The 19630-nt window shown below is 58.1% G+C and overlaps 7 protein-coding genes across 7 annotated transcripts; 3 read left to right on the top strand and 4 right to left on the bottom strand.

Moving 5' to 3' along the window:
• Nucleotides 1-106: 106 nt before the first annotated feature.
• On the bottom strand, nucleotides 107-811 carry D7B24_002110 (uncharacterized protein; the record flags this gene model as incomplete). Its single annotated transcript, XM_028636326.1, has 1 exon — nucleotides 107-811. The coding sequence occupies one exon, from the start codon at nucleotides 809-811 to the stop codon at nucleotides 107-109; it is 705 nt and encodes a 234-aa protein (XP_028491421.1).
• Nucleotides 812-1544: 733 nt separating this feature from the next.
• Nucleotides 1545-3516, top strand: D7B24_002109 (uncharacterized protein; the record flags this gene model as incomplete). Its single annotated transcript, XM_028636325.1, has 2 exons — nucleotides 1545-3293; nucleotides 3379-3516. 2 exons carry the CDS (start codon nucleotides 1545-1547, stop codon nucleotides 3514-3516), a joined length of 1887 nt encoding a protein of 628 aa, XP_028491420.1.
• Nucleotides 3517-5198: 1682 nt separating this feature from the next.
• On the top strand, nucleotides 5199-7088 carry D7B24_002108 (uncharacterized protein; the record flags this gene model as incomplete). The annotated part of the gene is made up of 3 exons (XM_028636324.1): nucleotides 5199-5450; nucleotides 5513-6757; nucleotides 6861-7088. The coding sequence occupies 3 exons, from the start codon at nucleotides 5199-5201 to the stop codon at nucleotides 7086-7088; spliced, it is 1725 nt and encodes a 574-aa protein (XP_028491419.1).
• A 509-nt stretch (nucleotides 7089-7597) lies between these two features.
• On the bottom strand, nucleotides 7598-9398 carry D7B24_002107 (uncharacterized protein; the record flags this gene model as incomplete). Its single annotated transcript, XM_028636323.1, has 2 exons — nucleotides 7598-8652; nucleotides 8711-9398. 2 exons carry the CDS (start codon nucleotides 9396-9398, stop codon nucleotides 7598-7600), a joined length of 1743 nt encoding a protein of 580 aa, XP_028491418.1.
• Nucleotides 9399-10520: 1122 nt separating this feature from the next.
• D7B24_002106 (uncharacterized protein) lies at nucleotides 10521-12377 on the bottom strand (the record flags this gene model as incomplete). The annotated part of the gene is made up of 3 exons (XM_028636322.1): nucleotides 10521-11812; nucleotides 11867-12155; nucleotides 12258-12377. 3 exons carry the CDS (start codon nucleotides 12375-12377, stop codon nucleotides 10521-10523), a joined length of 1701 nt encoding a protein of 566 aa, XP_028491417.1.
• Nucleotides 12378-15539: 3162 nt separating this feature from the next.
• MDE1 (Methylthioribulose-1-phosphate dehydratase) lies at nucleotides 15540-16439 on the top strand (the record flags this gene model as incomplete). Its single annotated transcript, XM_028636321.1, has 3 exons — nucleotides 15540-15688; nucleotides 15770-16282; nucleotides 16346-16439. The coding sequence occupies 3 exons, from the start codon at nucleotides 15540-15542 to the stop codon at nucleotides 16437-16439; spliced, it is 756 nt and encodes a 251-aa protein (XP_028491416.1).
• Nucleotides 16440-16693: 254 nt separating this feature from the next.
• On the bottom strand, nucleotides 16694-17347 carry D7B24_002104 (uncharacterized protein; the record flags this gene model as incomplete). The annotated part of the gene is made up of 2 exons (XM_028636320.1): nucleotides 16694-17095; nucleotides 17153-17347. 2 exons carry the CDS (start codon nucleotides 17345-17347, stop codon nucleotides 16694-16696), a joined length of 597 nt encoding a protein of 198 aa, XP_028491415.1.
• Between the last annotated feature and the right edge of the window lie 2283 nt (nucleotides 17348-19630).

Here is a 19630-nt window from a genome sequence, read left to right as displayed (position 1 = left end):
CCATCCCCTCCAACCCCAATTGTCAGGCGTCACCGTTGAGCACCATCAGAGCATCTCGTGACCAGCTCATGCCGCCGCCGCACCCACCGTGATACATGTATGCGCTTCACTGCACCTTCTTCAGCGGCTTGTGAGCTTCCCTCGCGATCCCTCCTAGCCCGTTGACACGTCCGTACAGCCACTTGAGCAGCACGGTGCTCGCCGTCATGAGCGACGCGGCGCCCGTGAACAAGGCCACGCGCTGCGGCGTGGTGAGAATGGCAAAGATGGGGTAGGGGTACCAGCCGTTGTGGCTGAAGCACAACTCAACCCAGCCCCAGTACAGGAACGCGATGCCCATGCTGATGGCCATGGCGGCGTAGGCGCGGATGGTCCACGGCGGGCTCAGCAGCAGCAGGTCGAGCGTCAGCACGACGGCCGGCACGAGGTGGAAGCCGATGTCGGTCACCCAGTACAGCTCCATGCCGGGCGGGTAGAGCAGCGCCTTGTCAATGGAGCGGATGCCCCAGTACAGCAGGCTGATGAGGACCTCGAGCGGCGCCGACGTCACCGACATGGCGTTCTTCAGCGCGAAGAGCTGGCGGTTGAGGGTCAGGTCGGCGGCGACGCCCAGGGCGAACGTGACAAAGGCCATGGCGAGGCCAATGTTGGTGAGGTGCTGGTAATAGCCGCCGTACCCCTTGACCATGGGGTGATCCCACCGATCGAGCCAGCGGAAGGAGAGCGTGAAGGAGACGAGGCCGGCCGTGTGCAGGAGGAGAGAGAAGAGGCGCGAAGGCGACTCGAGCCGCTGGAGAGGGTGACGGGCCATGGTTGTGTCGAGAGGTTCTCAAGGATTGGCGTGTCGGCGATCAGACGGGTTACTGTTTTTGTAGCTACGAAGGAGATTGGTTGTTGGGTCATAAAAAAATAGACAGTTGAGGGGGATTAGTGATGATATCAAGACAGTTCACTGTCAACGTCACAGGTGTCCACGTATGGGTCGTCGGGACCTTGAACAAGCCGAGCCTCCCGTTCCGAAGAGAGCCACGCCACTGCCTGGTGGACGTCTCGCAGTCGTAGTCGACTCATCTTGGCATTCTCAGAAGTAGTTCGATGTTAATCCAAATTCGAGAGGTTGCATTGCATGTCCTCGACACCTAGATGTGTCTTCCCAATTGAGGCACAAATGCCGTTCCCCTTGTACTGGATGTCACCTGTAGCAGCAGCCCCAGCCGCCCACGAGCGCACTAGTACGGAACGCTGGGCACCTCGTTGTAGGGAGCTGGCAACGCCTGGAGCGGCCGCATGTCGCACTCATCTGCAGCCGCTAGCTGGGCCAATCGCATCCTGTGATTGGCCTGGGTTGGCTCGAAAACATCACGCCTGAGAGCTTGATCATCCGTCTTCAACTTCGTCGCAAACCTCAAGGTCGATCCCCCCCCCTTCTACGAAAAAGCTATCGCATTGCGTCGCACGAGGCTCCGTGACGAGGCTCGAGCCACCCAAGATGACAGACGACGAGAAGACGGCCAAGCGGAGCCATTCCGAATTTACTGAACAAGATGGCTCAGGTGAGCTTCCCTGCCTTGCGCTGCCTACTGCTCAAACCTGTGTATGCCATCTTCAGCATGCTGACTTCCCCCTTCGCAGATAGCTCTTCCGACGACGACATGGGCCCTAAGCTCCCAAGCGAAGCCCCGAAGAAGAAGCGCCGCGTCCTGCCCTACGAGAAGCTCTACATCGCCGCCCTGCCCAAGTCACCTCGCTACTCCAAGTCGTTAATGCACAAGGAGCAGCTCGCCTTCGTCACCGTCACACCCCTTACCGACTTTATCATCACCTCCTCTACCGATGGCGTCGTCAAGTTCTGGAAGAAAATGGCCGAGGGCATCGAGTTCGTCAAGGAGTTCAAGGCCCATCAGGGCGAGATCAAGTCGGTTTCGGTTAGCCAGGACGGCAGGAGCTTTGCGACAGCTGGCGTCGACGACACGCTGAAGATCTTTGACATTACGACCTTTGACCTGCTCGCCATGATCAACCTCGCCTTCACCCCTCGGTGCATCTGCTGGGTACACAACAGGGGCGCCTCGGTGCCGCTGGTCGCCGTGTCGGAAGACGCCAAACCTCTGGTCCACATCTTCGACGGCAGAGGCGAGAAACAGGAGCCGACACAGACCATCAAGTCTCTCCACCGAAGCCCTGTCAGGATCATGTCGTTCAACAGTCGCTACGATTGTGTCGTGTCGGTAGATGACAAGGGCCTTGTTGAATACTGGCGGCCGAGCGGCGACTATGAGAAGCCCGACAATGTATTCGAGTACAAGGCTTCCACGAATCTCTTCGAATTCAAAAAGGCCAAGACTGTCCCGACGTCTTTGAGCATCTCGCCGGACGGCCAGCAGTTCGCTGTCTTCTCACAGCCCGACAGGAAGATACGCGTGTTCGACTTTGCCTCGGGAAAGCTGCACAGGACATATGACGAGTCCCTCCAGGTCATCGAAGAGATGCAGCAGGCCGGAACTGCCTTGTCAAAACTGGACGCCGTCGAGTACGGCCGCAGGTTCGCGCTGGAGCGCGAAATCGATTCTCCGGCCTACAGCGACAAGGCCAATGTCGTTTTTGACGAATCTGGAAACTTCATCATATACGGGTCCGTCTTTGGCATCAAGGTCCTCAACACGTTTACGAACAAGGTGGTCAAGGTGTTTGGCAAGGATGAGAACTTCAGGGCAGTCAACCTGGCGATCTACCAGGGCCAACCGCAGAAGAAGGGAATCACCACAGTCGAGATGGGCGCCTCGAGCAATCCCTTACTGCAGGAGTCAGAATCTAGAGACCCCATTCTGTTCGCGACGGGCGTGGGCAAGGTCCGTTTCTACATGTTCACAAACGAAAGCGAGGTCTCCAAGTCGGTCAGGGACGTTCAAAACGAGAAGCCGACAATGCTAGGCAAGCAGAAGGCGGCTGAAGCCAAGACGGCCGAGACAGGCACCGCTGCCGTGCTGCACACAACATATGGCGACATCAGCATTCGTCTCTTCCCCGATGCCGCACCAAAGGCTGTCGAGAATTTCGTCACACACTCTAAGCGAGGCTATTACAATGGCACGATTTTCCATCGCGTCATCAAGAAGTTCATGATCCAGTGCGGCGACCCCATGGGCGACGGCACAGGTGGCGAGAGTATCTGGGGCAAGGAGTTTGCGGACGAATTCAGCAGCTTGAAGCACGATAAGCCGTACACCGTCAGCATGGCCAATGCCGGGCCCAACACCAACGGCAGCCAGTTCTTCATCACGACGGAGAAGACTGTACGTACAGAATCCGCCAGAGCGGACACCCCGCTCTCCCCTGCGCACCCTTCTTCTTTTTGTTCCATCTGCTGACAAGAAACAGCCCTGGCTCGACGGCAAGCACACCATCTTTGGGCGTGCGACGCGAGGTCTCGACGTCATACATAAAATCGAGAACGCCCGCGCGTACAAGGACAAGCCAGAGGAGGACATCAAGATATTGAATATTGACATTGCTTAGTCTGTCCGTGTCGGAGTCCGTCCGACTCCGATGTTGAGCAGAATCAAACATCTCCGGAGATACCCCTTGCACCAACGCAGACCCCTGCGCGCAATGTTGACGTGATGGAACAATATGCACGTGGTGGCACCGACAACCGAACCGTCGGCGGCATGGATGAATGCGGCGTGCTCGTGAACGGCTAACAAATCACAACCCGACGATTGAAATTGACCCGCTGTACACACGTGGGAGACGAGGGCACAGACTGAATCGTCTCATACGCACACCAGAGCATTTGTTCCGCTGCGCAGGGTCGCGGGGCTAGGATACCGGCGACGTGCGTGACATGTTGAGATGACGAGCTCATTACTTTCAGTGTTTTTGACACTTCTCACGAACTGGGCCTTGGCGACCAGCAACCTTCCGAGGCATTTTGTTCTGCATCACACACTCGCCCGCTGCATTGCAAGTAGGAATGTAGTCAAGCATCAGGGGGTGCCGATGACGGCGGGCCGGACGCCATACGTCTTGGGCGCGCCGCCACCAAGCCTCATCCCACCCCGCCAAGTCGCGGCCCCACGAAAGTCGAGCCGGCGTCCACCGCTCTACGTTCACTGCCTCTCTGCAAAGCTGCATGCCTCGTCCTGGGACATGCTGTAGATTGAACATAGAGGGCAAGTTTCGTTGCCCAAGCAGAAGCTTGGCGGATGTCGGCAGGCCGTGACTCGCTCTCTAGGGATCGCCATGGACAATCATTTCACTACGATGCCCCTAGCTATACAAGCGCAGTTGGCTGATGGAATGATTTTCTATCATACATGTATTGGTGTATGAAAGGCTGGGACGTCAACTGAACGTGCTGTGTTACAAGGTCCGGATCAGTTTGCTCTGGATGCATCAAACTGCTACCACCAGTGACATGAAATGGACCAGCTTCAGACCACGTCCAAACACTGCAAAACGTAACTAAAATTCAAATGGATGACGAAGCCGCAGCTGTGGTACGTCAGATCGAACATGGCGGAGACTAACTACCCCGGTGGCGCCCCCGATCTACTGCATGTCGACATCCGACTACCGACTGACGCGATATCTGCATCCCAAGTCGCGCGTCTGATCAGCCCTTTCGCAGCCAACCACACTTCCTTTCAAGCATCAATTTATCCGCTTTCCAATGGAGCTTTCTCAGTCACTCCTACATGATGTAGGGTTCGAATTCTTGGAAGGCAGACCTCCTCGGAAATGTTCGATCTGGAATGCTCTCCAGTGTGTGGCCCATACTGCAACGTGAATTTAAAGGTTTCGGTGACGATCTGCATACCTGAATCGGTTTTCTGGCCCTGAAGGCCTCGCTGTTTGGTGTTTTGTGTAGGATTCACTGCCAGTGTCGCCTAAGTCGGAGAGATTGGTCCTTGCCTCCTCGGAGATGCGGCCGCAGGTGGACTTCGAAGGCCATCTTCAATGATACCATCCCGAAGGCAATGTGGTGATAGACGATGAAAAGTCCATGATTCTCGGCATCATGGTGGGATTCTTGCTTATAAGGCTAAGACGCACGCCTTGTGCACAATGGCGCAGCCTGATAGAGAGCCTGCAAGAGACGGCGTGCGAGGTCAAGACGGAACAAGCTTGCCACGCGAACGACAAGACATCAACAGCCGACTGTCTTGAGAAGCCTAGTCCTCTGGTTTCTCCCAACCATGTCTACCCCCAACGAGAAACCCCCGGCCGCGGACAAGGCCGTTGCTCAAAGTGCTACCGACTCGGACAACGATGCGACAGCGACGCCCAAGTCTGAAGAGGTCTACGCCGGCAGTGGAGGCAAGGATACCATCTGGGCTGCTGGAGCATCGGGCGCGTTGTACGAGCCCATTCCCGAGTATGAGGGAAGACACCGCTACGATCCTACCGCTGTATGGACGGAGAAAGAAGAGAAGAAGCTCGTGAGGAGGGTACGTTGCAGGCTTGAAACCTGGCCATCTCCCACATGGGAATGTTTCTAACGACAGCACAGCTGGACTACCGCATTTGCTCTTGGGTGTGCATCATGTTCTTTGCCCTTCAACTTGACCGCGGCAATATCAGCCAGGCTCTGTCGGACAACATGCTCGACGACCTTGGCCTCACGACGAACCAGTACAACTACGGCATGACCATCTTCTACGTGACCTTTCTCAGCGCGGAGCTGCCCTCGCAGATGATCTCGAAGAAGCTCGGCCCTGATGTCTGGATCCCCATTCAGATGGTTAGCTGGTCTATAGTCGCGGCGTGCCAGTCCATCCTCGTGGGTGAGAAGGGGTTCTATGCGACCCGCGCGCTACTCGGTCTCCTCGAGGGCGGCTTTATCCCCGACGCCATCCTGTATCTGACCTACTTCTACACGAGCAAGGAGCTCCCCATCCGCCTGAGCTATTTCTACACCTCGTCCTACCTCACGCAGATCATCGCTGCCTTCCTCGCCGTCGGCATCTTCCAGCTCCGCGGCGTCGGCGGCTGGGAGGGCTGGCGATGGATGTTCGCCATCGAGGGCGGTCTGACCGGCCTCATCGGGATCTTCTCGTACCTCTACATGCCCCCCTCGCCGACGCAGACGGCCTCCTGGTTCCGCGGCCGCAAGGGCTGGTTCACCGAGCGCGAGGAGGTCGTCATGGTGAACCGCATCCTGCGCGACGACCCCAGCAAGGGCGGCATGCACAACCGCCAGGGCCTGACGCTCCAGCTCCTCTGGTCGTCCCTCACCGACGTCGACCTCTGGCCCATCTACCTCATGGGCTTCACCGTCCTCATGCCGCTGCGGCCCGTCATGGCCTACTTTACCCTGACGCTGCGCAACCTCGGCTTCACGACGCTGCAGACTAACCTGCTGACCGTGCCGGCCTTTGCCGTCTTCATCTTCCAGCTCATCTTCTGGTCACGCGTCTCGGAGCGCATCAACAACCGCTTCCTCATCATCTCCTTCTGCTCCGTCTGGCTGTTCCCCATGTTCATGGCCCTCGCCTTCCTGCCCGCCGACGTCAGCGCCTGGAGCAAGTACGCCGTCCTGGCCCTCATCATCGGGTATCCCTACGTGCACTCGATCCTCGGTATGTATACACAGTCTCCACTCTCATCTGTACTTGGAAGGAGGAAAAGAATGCTCATGTCGTGTCTTCGCACAGTCGGCCTGACCTCCCGCAACGCCGGCTCCGTCCGCACGCGCACCGTCGGCAGTGCCGTGTACAACATGACGGTGCAGACGAGCAGCATGATCGGCTCCAACGTAAGCGCCCTCCCCCCCCCCCTTTTCCTTTTTCTCTGGTTTCACTGTCAGGGAATACCCCCTCTCCCTATCTCGTTTCTCGAACACACGGCTGACCGCGCAGATCTACCGCGCCGACGACGCCCCCCTCTACCGCCGCGGCAACAGGGCCATCATCGGCATCATTGCGTGGAACTTTGTCTCGGCCTTCCTGGTCAAGGGCTACTACATGTGGCGCAACAAGAAGCGCGACCAGGCGTGGAACGCCCTCGGCGCCGCGGAGAAGGACCACTACCTCGCGACGACGACGGACGAGGGCAGCAGGCGGCTGGACTTTCGGTTCGCGCACTGAGGTGGTGGTGGCGCTGCTGCTGCTCCGTCTGCTGCGCAGCGGGTGAGGGATAGGCGACGGTTTGGCCATCGCTATACTGCGATCGACCGACCTGGTCACAAGTTGGGATGGATTCGATTCTGCAACACTGGAGATGTGCTAAAATGGTGCCGAGTGCAATCAATAGACATGCGGATATGAGACAGGCATCTCTCGCCCAGACTCTGTAGAGATTTTGGATTCCTCGGTGACCAGCGCTTCAGAAGATCATGTCCCAGTCTTTTTTCCCCCATGGGCTAGATTACTTTTTACCGCATCCGCAGGGACAAACAATCATTTTTTCCTCTCGCTCACCCACAGAAGTGTCAGGCCTGACGACACGTTGTGGCCAAGAAACACATCAGCATGGTCTGCATATGCGATAGTCACCGAAAGACATCATCCCAATCACGACCAGTCACAAATCACGTGCAAAACACTCAGTTGGAAAGACGAAAAAGAACATGCTTAGTATTCATCCCACGACCGCCCTACGACTGCGTCGGCATGGAAACGTCCGCCTTCTGCGACACGGCGTCGGCGCTCTGCCACAGGGCCGTGACCGTCTTCTGCTGCGTGTAAAAGTTGACGCCGGGCCTTCCGTAAAAGGTGCTGGCGCCGCCGCCGGCGATGCTCTTCTTGTTGCCGGTGAAGGAGAACATGGGCAGGGGCACGGGGATGGGGACGTTGATGCCGACCTGGCCGGCCTCGATGTGGCGGCGGAACGTCTCGGCCGTGGGGCCGGAGCGCGTGAAGATGGCCGTGCCGTTGCCGTACTCGTTCTTGTTGATGAGTTCAATGGCGTCATCGAGAGTCTCGACGTTGAGGCACACGAGGACGGGGCCGAAGATCTCCTCGGTGTAGCACTTCATCTTGGGCGTCACGTTGGAGATGATGGTGGGGGCGACCCAGTTGCCGTTGGGGTACTTGGCCGGCGTGTACCCACGGCCGTCGAGAAGGATGGTGGCGCCCTCGTCCTCGGCGCTCTGGATGAGCGCCTCGATGCGGGCCTTGCTGTGCGGGGAGATGACGGGGCCGAGATCGGCACCATCCTCGAAGCCGCCGTCGACCTTGAGCTGCTTGGCCATCTCGGCAAGCTCGGGCAGCCACTCCTTGGTCTCGCCGACCATGACGAGGGTGCTCAGGGCCATGCAGCGCTGGCCGGCGGCGCCAAACGCGGCGCCGACGACACTGTTGAGGAAGTGGTTCTTGTTGCAGTCCGGCAGGACAGCGGCGTGGTTCTTGGCGCCGAGGTTGGCCTGGACGCGCTTGCCGTGGGCGGAGCCCTTGTTGAAGATGTACTCGCCGGCCTTGTTGCCACCGACGAAGCTGACGGCCTTGATGACGGGATCCTCGAGGATAAAGTCAACGGTGCGGTGGGCGCCGTGGACAACGTTGACGACGCCCTCGGGGAAGCCGGCCTTCTTGACGAGCTCGGCCAGGATCATGGCCGCGCCAGGGTCACGCTCGGAGGGCTTCAGGATGAGAGTGTTGCCGGTGACGGTGGCGATGGGGATGCACCACAGGGGAATCATGGCGGGGAAGTCTTGCGTCATCGTCAGCATTTCCTGTAGGGTACATGGCCAGACCAATGGGCAACTCACTGAAGGGGCAGATGGCAGCCACGACACCGAGGGGCTCACGGTAGCTCCTCGTCTCCATGTCCTTGGCCACCTCGAGCACCTCGCCCTTCATGAGCTCGGGCGCCGCACAAGCGGCCTCGGCGACCTGGAGGCCACGCAGGACGTCGCCCTTGGCATCGGCAAACGTCTTGCCCTGCTCGAGGGTGATGCTGGCGGCCAGGCGGTCCCAGTTCTCGCGGATCAGGCCGACGAAGCGGAACATGATGGACTGGCGGTGCAGCACGCTCGTCGCGCGCCAGGCGACGCCCGCCTTCTCAGCCGAGTCGACGGCGGCCTGGAGCTCGGCGTCGGTCATCTGGGGCACGCGGGTGACGAGGTTGTTGGTGGCGGGGTCGTGGAGATCGATGAACTTGTCGGCCTTGGACTGGACAAACTCATTGTTGATAAAGTAGGGCGTGTCTTCGGGCTTGGCAATCTTGTCATGAGTGCGAGGGAACGACTCGGCCGTTGACGCGAGGGCGGCGCTGAGGTGGGAGGCCGTGGCGTGTATCCTCCTGGCAGCAACGGCACCGGGGGCCGAGGCGTTGGCGGGGGCCATGATGGCGGAGGTCGCGCTGGATGATGTGAGGAGAGAGGGACGGTTGGCGGCGAATGATCTGGAAGAGCGACCTGCGCTGACGCTGACGCCTCGAGAGATGGCTCGACGCATTGTGGAGAGGAGGGAGGAGAAGGGAAGAAGAATAAAAAGACGGGGAGGGGGGGGGGGGCGGGAGAAGAGGAGGCGGGAAGCAGCAACGGGTGCAAGGGAAGGCACGAGGTTCGATCGCTTAGGGGCAATCACTCCCGGTCCAATTGGGGCTTGGGCGAGATAGGCGTCTACCGATGGGCACTGACTGATTCGTATCCTATCGCGACAAGCAACTACAAGATGCAGGCACAGACACTGACACAATCAGAGAGTGAGAGGGGGCGGCAAGAAGCTGTGACATCGTGGTTCGGCCATGTCCTTATAAAGGGCGGCCGCCGCCGGCCATCGGCATCGGCTATCGTAGGAGGTGCCAAACGCCCTGCTATCTGGGCACGCCCTGACCTGAGCCTCAGTGCGCCTTGTCTACCTTGTCTACCTACCTTCCCTAGGTAGGTACCTATCTTACCTTGAGGTAGGTAGGTAGGTAGGTAGGTACCTTACCTGCCACAGGTACCTTGGGTGGTAGATGACTTGCCCAGTCTGGCAACCAATCCACAACGTGCCCCCTCCCAAAGCCCCCAAACACTGGCTCCCAGCGCCAAACAGTGGCCCCCAGCGCCCAAACAGCGGGGCGGGGTAGCCTGGTCCCCCATTCATTCCCCAGACATTGACTAAGAGATACCCGGCCCCTCACGCCCAACCTCGACCCCGTCACCCGGCCCTCAACCGCCCAGCCGAAGCGTTTTCCCCCAATGCCGCTGCATGCCGAACCTCTCCCATCGAGCCCGGCTACCATTAAGCGACACCGGCGCCCGGCCTCGTCTGCTCTGCACTGTCTTGGGCATGACTCTCTCATCACCATCGACGCATACCGTGAAATTAAAAGTCAACGTGAATTCTGAATCCTACTGCGCCAGAGCTCCTCTTGTTCCCCCCCAGTTACACTGACCAAATACATCATGCATCTCCGAGGGAATCAATCGATAGGGGGAAAAGTACTAATCAACCTTGGCTTCGTGTCCGCTCTCTTTTCTTCCCTGCTCGTCATTGTGACGCTCCCCCTTGTAGGCCACCGCTCCCGTCCATGCCGGCCGGGAGGGGGCCCTCGCAGTCCTCGTGCCACCATCCGCGCCGCCACTCCATCTACGACTGGCTCCTGGTAGTGCGCTTGTTGGCCTCCTGCTTGACAGTCTCCGCGCCCGAAGCAGCCGCCTTGGTCGCCTTGTCCTTGACGTCCTTGGCCGCCGCCTTGGCGTCGCCCGCCGCCTTCTTGACAGCGGGGGCGGCGCTGCCACCGCCCGCCGCGAAGCTGGCAATGAGGACGAGGAGCGTGGCGAAGAGCGCCGCGAAGCCACCCGCAACCTCGGGAACAAACTTGATGGCCTCAATGGGGTCCTTCTGCGCAATCGTCACGAAGAGGTCGACCTTCTCCTTGACATACGTGACGGGGTCGTCCGTGAACTTGAGGTCGCTGGGCGACGCGGGCTTTTCCTCCTGCTTGGGCTTGGCCGCCTCCTCGAGCGACTTCTCAACGGCGTGCTTGGGCTTGAACGTCTCCTCGGCGAGCTTCTCGGCGTCCTCGATCGAGTGGCCGACGTAGATGTTGTCAAACAGAATGTCGCTCTGCATGGTCCAAATCTCAAAGCCAATGGCGCCGATGGGCTCAAAGTTGGCAGGCGTCTTGTCCTCGAAGAAGTCGGGGTTCTTGATCTTGCGGGGAGCCCAGATGCCCTTGTAGTCGGGGTTGTCGATGAAGGGCGCAGTCCACTTGCCCTTGTAGTCAGGGTTGCGCTTCATCGGCTTGGTCCAGGGACCACAGCCAGAGTTATCAGCGCAGGCGGGGTTGGGCACGGTAGGGGCGAGCCAGTCACCATCCTCCTCATCGTCCCAGTCCTCGGGCTTCTGGGCCTCAGGGTCAGGGACGGTGAGGGGCTCGTTCTCGAGCCAGTCCTCGGGCTTCTCGGCCTCCTCATCGAGAACCTCAAAGGGAGCCTCCTCATCCCAGTCCTCAGGCTTCTTGGCCTCGGGGTCGGCAATGCGGGCCTCATCAACCCAGGTCTCGGGCTTGCTATCCTTGGGGTCGTCAATCTCCGCGGCAGGGTTGACCGCGGGGGTGAAGTCCTCGAGGAGGGAGCCGGTCTTGACCTGCTCGTTGTTCTGCTTGATAATGTACGTGTTGTCGGGCTTGACAATCAGGGTGTACAGCTCAGTCGTCTTAACGATCTTGGCCGTAGGAGGCGAAGACAATTGCTTCTCCTCGTACTCGCCCGTCTTGGGGTTCTTGTGCTGGAAGATGAAGTGGACCTTGTTGGTGTGGCCGCACTTGTCGGGACCGAACATAATGACGTACGGTGTGGTGTTGCTGAACTCCTCCTGGTGAAGAGCCTTGTTGTCGCGGAGAAGCTTAAGGTAGGCGCCACCGCATTCGAGGCCGTCTGGAAACAACCTGTTAACGTTGTTTCAGGCTATTTTGGGTCAGGGACACTTACTCTGAAGCTTAACCTCGTACTGGACAACGAGAGTCTTGCCCTTGTTGTCGATGGCCTTGGGGAACTTGGCCGAAATGGCGTGGTGAGCAGCGGGGTTCTTGACAACAAGACCCTTGTCGCCCTCAACGCCCTTGAAGACGGAGGGTTCCTCAACGGACCACTCGCCGACGTAGGCCCACTCCTCGTCCTCCTTCTCGCCATCCGTCTCCTTCTTGGCGTTGGAAGGCTTCCAGCGGGTCTCCCAGTCATCGGTGAACTGTTCAAGGAAGTCGGCCTTGATGGAGGTAGGCTGCAGGCGAGAAAAACATCAGCATCACTGTCCAGCACTCGTACGTGGCGAAGAATCCATGCATGTGCGGGGGTGACAGGCAATCAGGGAGTGGCAGCTTACGGTGAAAGCGGCGATCTTGGGGGTGACGGAGGACGCCTCAGCGTCCTTAGCCTCCTCGGCATGGACGTTGCCAGCAAGGAGAGCGGCGGCGGAAACCGCGGCAACAGCGTTGAACTTCATCTTTGAAGGTGCTTGAACGCGCGAGCGGAAACAAGAGGAAGGAAGGTGGTGGACGGGGTGAGATAGCTGAACCGGGTGGGTTGCGGTATCAACAATGTCGTGTCAAGATTGACAGTGTGGCTTCTAGAGAGAACTGAAGAAGAATTCCCGAACAATCAGAAGGACTCGCGCTGGTGGGATGGAGGTGAGGGAAGACGGTGGATTTTCTAGTCGGGTGGTGGCCGGATTGTGCTCAACGTGTCCTTTTTTGAGGCAGGAGCTAAGGTCCCCTCTCAGAAAAATAATGGGGGCTCCGGGGGGGGAGAGCGTGCTCAGGGTCGGAGTGGGAGAAAGCACGCCCACGCACACCTGCCTCCTAACGGCCAGTCCACGGCAACCAGTGCTAAAGTGCGGGGGCTGGTCCCTGTGAAGCTCCACCGCGCTCCTCTGCTCCAGGGGCTTGGAGGCTCTGGCAATCTGGCTCTCGGTGAAAGTAGGCCGGCCGCAGCGGCGACAGGGGACATGAGAGGCAGGAGCTCTGTTGATAGGTGGTTCCAGGAGCTTCCATCCAAGGGTGACCCACTTTCCCCAACACCAGAAACCATATGGCCCTCCTCCCAGTCTTGTGTCCCAGTCTTGTGCTCGCCTGTGACACCTGGCCTTGGTTTCACGGTTCTGCAGCAGGCTGGGCCGTGATGCGGGCAATGCGAAGCAGGACTTGCCTTTGCAATGGGGGCTTGGGAGTCAATTGGTCGTTTCAGTGTCTCCTCGCCCATGTCCCAGCTTCTCTGTGATGATTATGCCATTGCCCTGTCCTGACCTGGCCTGCCTGGCTAGCACCATGATTCGGGAGGTAGGATTCGTTGGAGTAAGTAGGACGGGACCATCCTCGGCTCATCTTGCATGCAGTGTGTGGGCCTCCGTCCATCAGCCTCATCCAATGCGCCACGTTGTCCACAACCGTTGACGCCTTGAGGGACCGCCCATCGTCGTCGTTGTCGCCTAATCTGCGATCGTTTTGCCAAGCTTACACTGATAGGGAAACTATGCTTCTCCCACAGGACGATCTCATTTCCCTTGGTGAATTGATCATCTTTTGATGATCAAGGAATAGGTCTTATGGCACCATCGTCGATCAATCAAGGCGAGAGGCGTGTTCTTTTTTACCATCGGGTCTCACTTTGGACTGGCGGGCTGTAAAAATTGATGACAATTACCATGGACGTGGTCTTTGGCGTGCCAACTTTCAAAGCCTTGCTATCAGGCAGTGCTCAAGTCAATGGTCTCAATCCGCAAGACGATCGATATGGTGTCAAGATCGGGGGAAAGACGTAAGCAATATAAAAAGTACAGTTCCGAACAGTTTCCGGGTCTTCCTCTTGTTACCCTCTGGTCCTGCCAAGTAATCTTGTTAGCATTCAGCAGGTGACAATTTGCGTCATTCTGGGCAGCTCACAAGGATCAAAGATACTATATTTCGACCTTACGGCCAGACACCTTCACGCTACTTTGCAAGCCATGTGTCAGCGTAAACTGCCGTATTGACTGTGATCACACGCCATCGCGCCACTCTCTCAGCCATCTTGAATGCTGACTTGCTCGTCCCAAACCCGGGCCAGTATTACTAGAATGAGCTCATTGGGCGGAGCTGGCCAGGAAATCGTAGTTATTTGTCAGACTTAGTCAATCATAGTGAAGAGTTGACCTGAAGAGGCAACAGGGTGTAGATCGGACAATTGAGGATCACATGAGAAGCCAAAGATTAGAGGGATCAGACTGGTCCTGGCATATCGTGCTTCGTTTGGAGGACGTGGCGGTGATCAATGCGACCAGCGGGTGGACTCCGAGGCTCTCAGAGTATCTCAATAACCATTGCTGGCGGACGAGAAGAACATGCCTGATCCCGGCGCCAATTCTTTCGACTCGACCTCAATTGATCGTGTCCTAAGGGGGGGTTGTTTTGCTGCGGGCAAGGTTGCTTGAGTCTGGCCATATCAAGATATCCAAACATGGAAGACACATGACAGAGCGGTCATTTGTTAAGCATATGCGAGTAAGATTGGTCTTATATGGAAGATATATGTACTTTTCTTATGGATTGTACACTGGTCTAGCTTCTGACTCCGTTAGCCATGTCGCTTCCCCTGCACCGCATTCACCCGTTGCGTGACATCGGATAAGTCAAGAAGTATGATGTAACCTTCACAGCGGAGACGCTCCTGATTCACCTTTTGGTGAGCGAAGTTGTTGGTTCTGGAAGTATTACTCACACTGATCGTGCCTTTGCCAAACCGCTGCGACCCTTGATGTGCCCCTTAAAGACGTGATGAGGTCAGACTGCTGCGTCCGAATAGAGAATGAAAGACGAGTTCTACGTACAATATATTTGATGAAAATAATGTTGTCTAACAGAAAAGTTGCGTGCCCGAGGCAGACAGGAGACACGCTATCCACTACTTGTTCTCAACCCGGCGTCTTCTGCAGGTATCTCCATCTTAGGCAACTTTGGCTGGCTTTGAAAGGGCGAAGGTCTTAGCGAGAAACAGCAGAACATCTCAAAAACCATACCAGAAAGTCCAGTGAGACGGTAGTGGCCACCGGAGAGGATTTGTATGTAGATAGATCATTACGCCCAACGGCGGGTCGAATGTTCGTCGCCTGAGACTCAGTACTCACGACCGTTGTGGGCATGCCGACACCCGGGCCATAAGCGGCGTACGCCTCACCCCGATACCGATCAGTCAAACGAAGTCAATCAACACAACAAGCACCATGAAACTGTACCGAGAGAAACATTCTCAGCTTCTTCAAGTGGTGGTTCATTTTTCTAAATGATAACTGAAGTTGACTAGCGTTATGTCAGCTGAGGCCAGGAACAAGGCGGCATGACGATGGGGCGGGTCGCCAGTAGCTGCGCCTGCGAATCATGAAACGGCGAATCACAGCGTCGTCGAGCCTCACATGTTCCTCCAGAACGAGGGGAATTTTTTTCTTCCCATGAAGTGATCGCCGCGCACCCAGCCAGCTCTCCTCAACTTTCTTTGCGAAAACGCGCGGCCTGTGCTACAATCTAGGTAAACGCTTCTCGACGCGTACCAACGTGGGATCTCCTTCTCATACTGTCCCCGCCCCCGAAGCTCGCCCAGCGCGCGCAGTGTTCCGATTGACTACCCCGCCATCGCCATGTCGTCCTCCGACCTCGAAAACCCCGACCAGCTCGTCACCTCCACGAACCCTGACCACCCAGCCAATCTCATCCCCTCTCTGTGCGCAAAGTTCTGGACCCTCGGCTGGGTCACTGGCACCGGCGGTGGCTGCTCCATCCGCGAAGAGTAAGCCCACGTCCCCCTCCCCGGCTTCACCCAAGGCAGCCAGCCAGCCAGCCAGCCAGCCAAAGCTCACCACCAGCCCAGTGACCTCGTCTACATCGCCCCCTCCGGCGTCCAAAAGGAGCTCATGAAGCCCGCCGACATCTACGTCCTCTCCCTCGCAGCCCAGGAAGCCTCCCTCAAGAACAGGACCTACCTCCGCTCGCCGCCGGCCTACAAGCCGTCGCAGTGCACGCCCCTCTTCCTCGCGGCCTTCACGCGGCGCGGCGCCGGCTGCTGCATCCACACGCACTCGCACTGGGCCGTCCTCGTGACGTTGCTGCTCGAGTCGGCGCCCGGCGACGGCAAGCTGTTTGAGATCAACAACATTGAGCAGATCAAGGGCTTCGGCCGCGGCTTCCAGAAGCAGGGCAACCTCGGCTACCACGATACGCTTCGCATCCCCGTCATTGAGAACACGGCGCACGAGGAGGACCTGACCGAGTTCCTCGAGGCGGCCATGGACCGGTCCCCGGACACGTACGCCGTGCTTGTCAGGCGGCACGGCGTCTACGTGTGGGGCGATAACGTGCACAAGGCCAAGACGCAGTGCGAAAGGTGAGAGATGCTTCGTTGGAGCAGCTGTTGCTCCTGGAGAGATCGCCATGCTAACGAAAACAGTCTGGACTACCTCTTTCAACTAGCTGTAGAAATGAAGCAGCTAGGCATCCCGTGGATCAGCGACATCCCCGTGGTCAAGCCGACAAGAATCTAGAGTAGACCACAACAGATGAACCGGCGCGAGGTCACGCATCCCCGAGGTGGAATGGACAGAGAATTGGCATGAACAAATTTGAAGCTTTTTTTCGTATATTCTTCTTGGTTCGCCTGGTACCGACATGTTCAAATCATGTACCCCGACACCCAACTCGCTCACCCGCTCATCTCGACATACCCTTCATCCAAGATATGCACATTAATGAACCCCCAAAATCCACCCACTCACGCCCAACTATCTGCTTCGCCATTTTACAGGAAGAAAGCAGCGACGAGGCCGAAGAAGCCCAGAGAAGAGCTGACGAGGAGGCTGGCGCCGGAGTCAGCGCCAGTGGTCTCGGAGGCATCAGAACCAGCGGTGCCGGAGGCGTTGTCAGAGTCAGTGGCGGAGCCGGTAGAGGAGCCGGTGGCAGCGGTGCCAGTGGTGGTACCGGTCTGGGTACCGGCAGCAGCGCCAGAGGTCTGCGTGGCAGCGGCGTTGCCGCTGTCGGCAGGGGCACCGTTGGGGGAGTCGGCGTCGAAGTAGTGCTCCTTGATGCACTGGTCACGGCACTGGGCGAAGGCGTTGGTCTCGGCCTCGGAACCGTCACCCTGGTCGCAGTCACCGACGCACTTGTCGAGGGCGATGGCCTGGGCGTCGCTGGGGGCAGGGACCTGAGAGCACAGTCAGTACGTTGTCACAGTGAATGACGGAGAGTGGATGCCACGTACGGAGACGCAGCGAGCCTGGCAGGTCGAGTCGGTGGCGTCGCACTCCTTGAGGCACTTGTTGATGGCGGCAGCGGCCGAAGAGGCAGCGGCATCAACGCCAGTGGGAGTGGCCACACCGGGGACGGTGGTGACGGTGGTCTCCTGGGCGTAGGCAACGGCGAAGGCGCCGGCAAGAAGGATGTTGTTGAAGCGCATGTTGGCGGTTTGGGTGGTAATTACGAGGGTGTTTGGTATTACGAATACGTAGAAGATCGAAAGTAGCGTAAAGTAAGTCGTGTGAACGAGGGACGACTTTTGTTGAGAAGATGAAGAATAGCGAGTGTGAGTGTACTTGAAGCAGAGCGAGCTGATCGAACCAGAGGAGAACAGAGTCGAGCCCAGAAGGAAGGGGAGGCACAGGCTCTTGTTTAAAAACACCGGCGCCGGCGCCAAGAGGGAAGCCCTGTCCTGCGCGAGGCCCGCCCGTTGGGCCTCTGACCTTGGTCACGCTTGTGGGCTGGTTGGTGGGTGGGTGTGCGTGTGGGCGTCTACGGTATGTGCGCGGAAGGTCATAACAATAGCCTCCAAGCCCGCTTCTCGTGTCCTAGTCCCACCGACAGGGCAAGGCAGGCAGGGCGGGCAGCTCCAGCGCGCGTGCGAATAGACCACGGCTACGGCCACAGGCGAGACGACGCAGCGCATACCGGCGTCACACTCCGGGGGTGGGCAGTCCGAAGAACCAGGATGGGGCGGGCCATGGATGGGGACCAGAGACACGCAGGCAGTTCGGCGTCCAGTCATCAGTCAGGCAGGTCTGAAAACTAGGATCAGATCGAGTCGAGCTGGATGGGGACTTCTGGGGAAAATGGCGATTCAGACTTCGGGATGCAGGGATGAGGGGGGAAGGGCGGGCGACTTTGGCTTTCCCGTGCAGACGCGAGTGCCGCAAATCTCCTTTTTAGATTGCAGGCGTTTCTGGTCCAGCAGACAGAAGTTGCAGGCCCTGTTTCCACGCCGGCCACACCGTGGGGAAGTCAACACAGGGAGCCATGACGGTCGGTGCTCTGGATCAGAGAGGGGGACCTGTTGGCCTGTCAGGTGCTGTTCGTACGAGAGACTGTCTCGGTCGTGTCTTTGTCGTTGCTGCGGCGTCATGACTGGGCAATGTTGATAATGTCATGTCGATGTTGGGCTCGGGGGATGGATGGAATGGGGGGTCTCGGCCAGTCTCTCTCTCTGCGAGTGCTCGAATGAAAATGGGCGGCCATAGGCCATGGGGGCATGGCGGCGGATCCAACCCGGGAATCTGCATGGTGGAACCCGCCTGCCGACCTCTGCCCAGTTTCAAACCCTGTAATATGATATGGAAAGAAAGACCTGAGCGGCCCTCCTTCCTACCGTCCCCCCAGCAGTGCAGTGCAGTGAATGTGGTGGGTGGAAGGCCGGGCCAGTGCTACACAGTTTTCTTGCTCTTTCCCATAACATCTGCTGGGTACGTGCCCACGGACCTGCCCAACACGAGGAAATGGTCATGTCGGATCGGGAAACCCAATTCGTGATTGGGACATCTGATTGGTGGTAAGGACCTTTCAGGGGCGAAGTGATGCTAGCGTCGGCATCAACGCTTCTTTTCTGGTCGCCAGTCGCTACTGTCCACTCGACGCTACGCATGAGGGCCCCCTTCTTCTGTTCGTGTACCTTATACATGTACGCACAGTACGCAGATACATATAGCCTGTCAAGCTGACCTGATGTCCTTGCTTCAATGGGGCGCTCGTTAATCAGACGATGACTCTCAGCCGCTCCCACCAGGCGAGTCATCAGCGACTCCCTCATGCATCGTCCTCTTCTGGTGGGACAAATACTTGCGGTAAAAATCGCTTCACATAATGTGATGACGTTCGATTCCACAAGACGCGAACCCTTGGGCTATGCACCTGTGTCTTGTTCACCGCAACCGCGTGTCATCTGTGCCGTGCCGCTCGGTTTCTCCCCTGCTCCCGTGGCTGCTGTGCTGTGTGCTGTGTGCTGCGTGTGCTGGCGAAGTCGAAGACACCGATCGGCATTCTACACCAGCAAAAAAAGCTTGACACACCTCACGCTGCAACCTACAGGGTCGCGTCGGCGGCCGAGCAGCGCCAGCGATCGCCCCCCCTCTGCAGTGCCCGCCTGCGCCCACACGCCACACCAGACTCACACCACCGTGTTCAGCAATACGAGCTTTGCCCCTCTAAAAACGCGTGGGCACAGCGAGCACCCACTGGATCTGGCCGCCCAGGCCAAGTGGCAACCGATGAGAGGGCTTCCGCTTCCACTTCCAGAGAAGAAAAAAAATAAGACGGTTGCTTCTATTCGTGTCACCCTCCCAAGACGAACTCGCCCACTTGATCCGCCCGCTGTCAACCACGTCATGGTGAAGAAGCAGAAAGGTGGTCTCCGTGTTCATGCACGAGTTGGGCCGAAATCTCGGATCCGTCGACCGATATGAGCTTTGGCAGG

Source organism: Verticillium nonalfalfae, assembly GCF_003724135.2.
Source record: "Verticillium nonalfalfae strain VnAa140/NRRL 66861 chromosome Unknown scaffold_149, whole genome shotgun sequence".
Taxonomy (NCBI): domain Eukaryota; kingdom Fungi; phylum Ascomycota; class Sordariomycetes; order Glomerellales; family Plectosphaerellaceae; genus Verticillium; species Verticillium nonalfalfae.
This window is presented reverse-complemented; position numbering and strand designations above follow the sequence as displayed.